The 8105-nt window shown below is 44.5% G+C and overlaps 1 protein-coding gene across 1 annotated transcript; it reads left to right on the top strand.

Annotated features, from left to right (window-relative positions):
* The first annotated feature begins 355 nt into the window (after nucleotides 1-355).
* Nucleotides 356-7893, top strand: LOC118755798. Its single transcript, XM_036490613.1, has 2 exons — nucleotides 356-520; nucleotides 7495-7893. The coding sequence occupies exon 2, from the start codon at nucleotides 7507-7509 to the stop codon at nucleotides 7891-7893; it is 387 nt and encodes a 128-aa protein (XP_036346506.1). The 5' UTR covers nucleotides 356-520; nucleotides 7495-7506.
* Nucleotides 7894-8105: the final 212 nt, after the last annotated feature.

Below are 8105 nucleotides of genomic sequence, written 5' to 3'. Positions count from 1 at the left end.
AAGAAACTGTGCGTGTGCAAGGTGAGTGCGAAAGGCAACCATTGGAAGTATTCATGGTCCTTCGCAGCCAACCCTGGCCTAGCTCCAAAAAAATAAAATAAATTAATAAAAACCACAAAAAAAAAAAATCGGTACTCGCACGACCGTAAAAACACAACAAAAAACAACTTTAACAGTGGAAAAAAAGCTATAAACTAAAGTGCGCGTATATACATACATATACGCAAAAAAACTGAGAAACTAAGTGCAAAAACAACAAACAAATAAAATAAAATTTTGGAAAAAACAAATAAATAATTAAAATACTTATGTACATTTAAAAAACCAATCGAGTGAACAACATGATCATCAAACCAAACAAATTGGCCTACATACTTCAGCCAAGCACCCGCCACCAGCAGCCATCAACAACATCAGCAGCCATCAACAGCATAAGCGGCAGCAACAACACCAGACACAAGAAGCCCCCAGGCAAAAAGGAGCAAAATCAGATACACATATACATAAATCAAGGAAAGTAGTAAGTAGGCAAATTTTTAATTTCCATAAAAATTTAAATAATATAACTTTCATATTCTTGAAAGTTATATTATTTCTAATAAACTGCCAACGGGCATACATACGTATATACATATATATATATATATATATAATTAAATAAAAGGCGTATTTATTCTCGCCAAAAACGGTTTCAATAAAATTGCGGATATTTTCTTGCCGCCCAAAAATCTCACATCGGCAATTTGCCGCTATTGAATTTTGGTAGAAACATTCCGTTTTCCGGAAAGCGGTATATCTCCACTTACCGCCAATCTTATATATATATATAAGTATATGTACATATATACAAATTCTGATATATACCCCAAAATAAATTCCGTTGCAGTTTATATGCCTACTGTGTCCCACTGTGCAAGAACAAAATATTAGCACATTAAAATCACATACTTTCCTCTGCTTACCAATTTTTGCCGTTGGTCGCATAGTTCGTTGAACTTGGCTAAACAAATTGCCGAAAAATATAAGTGCACTATTTCCCATATATCATATGTACATACGTTAGCACATATAAACATTTTTACCAGTTGCATTTTCTGCAACTATTCGTATAATAGCTAAGAGAGTCGCTGCTATTTATCGAACAATACAGTCCACACGTACCAAGCGCACTCTAGCTTATTTTAATTTATTTCAATCTTGCTTTTCTCTGCTGCACTCACCAAGCTAAGAGAACGTAAATCAAAGCCCGCTCTCTCAGCGGTGAGCGGCTCTTTACGTATTATTATATCCACTTGTGCATTCCCGCACACATTCATACATACGCACTATAATCAAAACAAATTCTCTGTTGTTTTCGTTTCTTAACTCACCACTGCTGTGACAAAGCATAGCTTAGCCATATACTCGGCTTCATACGTAAATATTTGTACATGCATACGTACGTACATTTTTACATTCTACATATTCTGCACTTTTGTACATACGTGCTAACAAAGAATATTGTCACACGAATATTATCCATAACGCGATAAGAAGTGAGTTCAAGATATCAGATACATGCAACCCAGTAGGGAAAGCTCCCGAATTGCATTGGTCTAAATAGTGATAAATAACCATTACTTTTTCAGTATTTACATAATTATTCACATTAAATATTTATACATACGTATATTTCACCACGTATATAAAAATGAAAAGTGTTTGGGATTTTTTTTTTCTCGTACTGAAATTTTTCAAATCCATATTCCGCGGATTTGATTGGGACGCTCCGTTTTCCACGTAATAAAAAGTACTGAACCAAAAATTAAAGCAAATATAATTTCACGTAATTTGCAAGAAACAAAAAACACAAACACCGCCACAAAATCTTAAAATTCTTTTCCTGATTTTATGTGGCACAAAGTGCAATTTTTACTCGTTTGACATATATTTTTCTAATTTTTGCGAACGTTATCTGGGTGGTACTCAGTAAAATTTGATTTTTCTCTCAATTTTTATACGTGTGACCTTCCACAGCATTAAAAATGCCACTTGGACACAGTCCACCAAAAATGTCTGAAATCGAGACAAGGTCAAAAACTGCTTCGCAAGAAGCCACCGGTGGTAAGAGGGAACCCTCACCGCGCCCGAAACCTAAAACTTTTGACCCCTCCGCTCAAAAGTTTATAGCGGAAAGTGACAGTATCATGAGATACTGTGCAAGATTCAGTGATGCACCGATCCAAGACCACACTGAATCATATCTTATGATAAAAGACAAATCACTAGATGATTGTTGGGCACGGCTTCAGTCCGCCTATGATTTGGTTTTTTCAAAGCCAGATGACAGCCTACCCGAAAACTTTAAGAGTTCGGTAGAAGGCAAGTACTTCACTTGCCTTGAATTATATGAGGTGACCAAAGCTAAAATTGCCGATCAACTGTCGTTGATTAAAGCAATCGCCGCACCGAGTCCACCACCCCGCGTGGAACACACCTCGGCAGAGGCAAACGTTTTTCTTCAAGTCCCACCTTGTGACACGGAGACATTTTACGGTGGTTACGAAGAATGGCCCGCTTTTCGTGACATGTTCACAGCGGTGTACATCAACCACCCGAAGCTCTCCCGTGCTCAAAAACTGTATCACCTCCGGTACAAAACTCAAGGAAAAGCCGGTTCCATCGTCAAGCAATACCCGCTCAGCGATGATAACTTCGAGCTGGCCTGGGAAGCTTTACGGTCACGATACGAAAACAAACGTATCTTGGTTGACAACCAAATTAAGATTTTGATGACTTTGCCGACTATTCAATCCGAGAATAGCGAGCAACTTCAAAGGCTGCAAACATCAATTAACAACTGTCTGTCAGTTCTTAATTCCCAAGACGTCCAGGCAGACAGTTGGGATCCCATATTGGTGTACATTTGCTCATCCAAATTGCCCGAAGCCACACTGTCACTTTGGGAACAATCTCTCTCTTCTCGAAGAGATTTACCCTCATGGTCACAAATGGACGATTTTCTTACTTCAAGATACGAAGTAGTCGAAAGACTTAACCGGCTTCATCCAAGCCAAAATAAACAAAAACCAGTCGCTCATCAAAATGCTGCGCAAAACAGGTCCTTTAACAGGACTCAAACCTTTGTGGCAGAACCTAAGAGGGAACCAACTTGCTCTTACTGCAAGTCCCCTCATCCCATTAGAGTCTGCCCACAATTTAAGCGAATTTCGGTACCGAACCGAGTACAATTCGCAAACCAAACCAAGCTGTGCAAAAACTGCCTTGGTAATACCCATAGCACTAATGAGTGTCCGAGCAAGTGGTCATGTACACATTGCCAACAACGGCATCACTCCCTGCTGCACATGAACCCCAAACCACAATCTCGACACTCCAGTGCGCGAGCGAATGAAACCGCCGCACAACACACTACTGCCCAGTCGACACCTCCCGCTCGACAAGCGCAGTCAAGCTCCGATTCCAGCGAGCAACCGTGCTGTTCCAAACAAGCACAAATACAATCATTGCACACCGACAATGATAGCAAAATTCTCCTTCCAACTGCCATAGTCGCAGTTGAACACGAGGGTGAATTGTTTCAACTTAGAGCCCTGATTGATCAAGGCTCACAAAGAACTTTCATTTCCTCGAAAGTTCAAAACCGGTTGAAACTACCATTCAAACATTCCAAGTTCGAAATTTCCGGCATGGGTGGACATGTAGTACAAAGCTCCTCAAAGCTTTGTCCACTCACATTGGTAGCACCAAAAACCATGCAACGGATAAACACACAGGCTATCGTGTTACCTCAGCTCACGAGGCACATGCCTACATTCACCATTAGCCGTGAAAACTGGCAGCAATTCAAGATCCTTGAACTTGCTGACCCAAGCTGTCACATACCAGCTCAAACTGACATGGTAATCGGCAGCGATATACTTCCACAAATCCTGCTGGAAGGTATACAAAATATTTGCGACACAATACTTGCGCAAAAAACAATATTTGGCTGGATTCTCAGTGGTCCAATAACCGAAAATGTGGTGTCATTCTCGACACAAGTAGAAGAGTGCTCGAATGCAACTCTCAGCTCCCAGCTTCGAAAGTTTTGGGAAGAGGAGGAGATTCCACAACCTCCACAAATTTCCCCGGAAGATCAGGCTTGTGAGCATATATATGCAACAACAACGACTCGTGCCCCAAACGGTCGATACATTGTTCGACTTCCATTCAAGGAAGAATTTCCAAAAAAGCTGTCTCTGGGCCACTCTCGGTCTGCTGCACTTCAGCAGTTCTTTAGCATGGAGCGATCGCTTCAGAAAAAAGGAGACTTAGGCACAATGTATAACAATGTGTTGCAAGAATATCTCGACCTCGGTCATATGGAGCACACGAAGCCATGTGAGATAGTAGCTAATGGCAAATACTTCTCATTCTACTTGCCACACCATGCGGTCGTCAAACCAGATAAGGTAACCACCAAAGTTCGCGTGGTATTCAACGCCTCAAAAACATCTGGTTCAGGAAAATCCCTGAATGACGTGTTGCACACTGGTCCCACACTCCAGCCAGATCTCATGCTGCTCATTCTGCAGTGGCGAATGCACAGATTCGTGTTCAATGGCGACATTGAAAAAATGTATCGTCAAATACTCATCCATGAGGACGATAAAGATTTTCAGCGAATCTTATTTCGCACATCGGCTGACTCTCCTGTCACCGATTATAATCTTAAAACCGTAACGTTCGGGGTTAATTGTGCACCATACCTCGCTATCAGTACCCTGCATCAATTAGCAGATGATACGATAGCGACATTTCCCTTGGCTGCCACAATACTTAAAATCGAAACGTATGTGGATGACATCCTATCCGGAAGTCATGATATTGACAACGCTACTGAATCACTTCTTCAAGTGATCAAAGCGCTTAAGTCAGCTGGTTTCATACTCAAGAAACTAACGGCCAATCATCCGGCCATCTTAGAAAAATTTCCAAAAGAGGATCTTCTCGACTCCAACTTTTTGAAATTTGAGAGCGTTTCCACAACCAAAACTCTTGGTATACAATGGAACGCACTCACCGATAAGTTTTCCTACACCATTCTGCCTGCATCGACATCGAATGCCGTCACAAAGCGACAAATCTTATCCTCTGTCGCAAAACTTTTTGACCCGGCAGGATGGCTATCGCCAGTGATGATTCAAGAAAAGATTCTTCTTCAAGAACTTTGGCTAGATGGCGTTGATTGGGACGAATGTGCCAAACCTATATCTTTAGCAAAATGGCAACAGTTCGCAGAAAATCTGCCAGCTATCTGCCACATCGAAATCCCTCGATGGGTTAATTTCACTCCGGGGCAAGATACCCAAATCCACGGGTTTTGCGATGCCTCGGAAAAAGCATATTGCGCTGCGATTTACATCCGCGCAGATGCTAGCAACCAAAGATATTCCACTCTCTTGGTTGCAAAAAGCAAAGTCGCACCATTGAAGACGGTAAGCTTGCCACGCCTGGAGCTGTGTGGTGCAGTCTTACTCGCAAAACTGGTCGCAACTGTTCGAAAACAGCTCAAATTGGAATCGTGCAACATATTCTTATGGTCAGATTCAGAGATTGTGCTAGCTTGGCTTGAAAAGCCACCATGTACATGGAAGACGTATGTATCCAATCGTACCTCTCAAATCCGGGAATATCTTCCAACCGGTGCATGGCGCCATGTTTCCAGCCAAGATAATCCAGCCGACCTCGGCACCCGTGGGTGCAAACCGCAGGATTTGGCGAATTCCCCACTCTGGTGGCACGGACCAACATGGCTCTCTTGCCACATGGATGCATGGCCAAGGTCAAATGCATGCAGTGCATCTCCACCAGAAAAGCGCAAGGTGGAGGCATATCACGCGCTCGAAGAAGAGGTCGATTTTCTTGATCGCTTTTCTTCTTTCTCTCGAGCACTCCGCGTGACTGCGTACATGTTCCGCTTCGTGAGCAATGCCCGCAACAAATCAAAGGGGGTAGCCACAATCACCTATCCACATCTGACACATAACGAATTTCAATATTCAAAAATTCATCTTATCAACGCAGCGCAATCACGCCATTTTCCGAGCGAAAAAAGCGCTTTGCAAGATAAAAAGCCACTTAACAAAAAAAGTCCTCTTATTGTTCTCAATCCTTCGTTGGACAAAGACGGACTTTTACGGGTTAATGGCCGATTAGCACATTCCACATTAAGCTATAATGAAAGGCACCCAATAATTCTCCCTACCGAATCGAGGTTCTGCCAGCTATATTTGGAGTTTTTACACTCGCTGCTTCTTCACGCAGAAACACGATTAATGCTCCAAATGGTAAGGCAAGAGTACTACGTACCAAAGCTGAAACCTCTAATTAAAAAATGCATCTTTCAATGCAAAGTGTGCACGCTGTACAAGCAACAAACACGCACCCAAATAATGGCCGCTCTACCCCCTGAGCGCTACAGTTTCTCACTCCCATTTTCCACAACGGGAGTAGATTTTGCTGGGCCATTCCACATTAAAGCATCGGTGCTAAGATCTACAACCCTTATCAAGGGATACGTTGCAGTTTTTGTCTGCTTTTCCACAAAGGCAGTGCATCTCGAGCTATGCTCGGATCTTACAACCGAGGCTTTTCGAGCAGCATTCGCCCGCTTCGTTGGCAGACGAGGTTTTCCCTCAAAAATGATGAGCGACAATGGAAAAACGTTCATTGGCGCCCAGCGCGCAACAGAACGCGACTTCGTTAAATTCCTTAACGAATGTTCCGCAGACATTGTCAAAAAATATGCCCCTCAAGGCATCAACTGGCAATATATACCACCCAGCGCCCCCCACATGGGCGGCTTGTGGGAATCTGCAGTGAAAAGCTTTAAAATCCATTTAAAGAAAACCGCTGCAACCCACAAGTTCACTTTCGAAGAATTCACGACGCTTCTGGTGCGAATTGAAGCAGTCCTCAACTCGAGGCCTCTATCCGCACTTTCTCAAGACCCAGCTGATATGACAGCACTTACTCCGGGTCACTTCCTTCGAGGTGCACCGCTATTGGCCATTCCCGAGCCTAATGCGGAAGACCTCTCTCTACTAAACCGATGGGAGAAAGTCAAAGCACTTCACCACCAATTTAGTCGCCGCTGGAAAGAAGATTACCTCAAAGATCTTCAGAAGAGGTACAAGTGGAAAACTCCACAGCGCGACCCTCAGCCAGGCGACATCGTCGTGATCAAAGAAGATTCACTCCCCCCCCACCGAGTGGCGATTGGGACGAATCGAAAACGTTCGCCATGGCCCTGATAACCACATACGTGTTGTGGAAGTCCGTACACAAAATGGAGTTATCACGCGGCCACTTGTCAAACTGTGCTTCCTTCCAAAAGCACAATAAATAATTCTATACATCCTTTCCTTTTGTATATTAAGGGTCTTAACTTCCCGTTTAAATATTGTACCCAAGTACTTCTCGTTTCTCTGCCTTTGCTTCTACTTCCAGATCGAAGACATCATGGCAGCACGGAAGGCATGCCCCCTGGCTCCAACGGCAGAGACAGACAACTGCCTACAATGCCGGCTCTGCCACCGGTACCACGCATTGCGGACGTGCCCGGCCTTCAAGGCGATGAAGCCGCCGCAACGGTTGGGAGTAGCCCGCGCGCAAGGCTACTGCGTCAACTGCCTTGCGCTCACCCACACCACCGGGGAATGCGACCCGCCGGGTAGTTGCAAGACCTGCGGGCTAGCGCACCACACGCTGCTGCATGTGGCAGCCAACACGCATGCGCGCACGGGGCCAAGGGAACAGGGGCCCAAGAAGAGGAAACCGGCCACAAAGGCCCCAAGGAGCGTCAAGCGGCGCGCACCGCCGAAGAAAAAGGCGCTGAAGAAGGCGTAGAAGAACCCGCGCAACCATGCGCCGCAACCGCCGCGCAAGAAGACCGCCCAACGGACGATCGCGCGCACGCCCCAAGGCCTACAAACGGCCAATTTCCAGGGCCGCACCACCCACCGCGTCCTGGGCAACATGATCCGCGCCCTGAAAGAGCTGCAGGAGACGCTCAGCAACGCATTCCTGCAGGGCGGGGACGATGTCTAAGCCGCCGCTTA

The sequence above is a fragment of the Rhagoletis pomonella genome, unplaced genomic scaffold (assembly GCF_013731165.1).
Source record: "Rhagoletis pomonella isolate Grant_MI unplaced genomic scaffold, Rhpom_1.0 Rhpom_scaffold_07415, whole genome shotgun sequence".
Classification (NCBI taxonomy): Eukaryota; Metazoa; Arthropoda; class Insecta; order Diptera; family Tephritidae; genus Rhagoletis; species Rhagoletis pomonella.
This window is presented reverse-complemented; position numbering and strand designations above follow the sequence as displayed.

Excerpts from the sequence above, each read along its gene's own strand:
- LOC118755798 (XM_036490613.1), top strand. The coding sequence starts at position 7,507 with ATGGCAGCACGGAAGGCATGCCCCCTGGCTCCAACGGCAGAGACAGAC.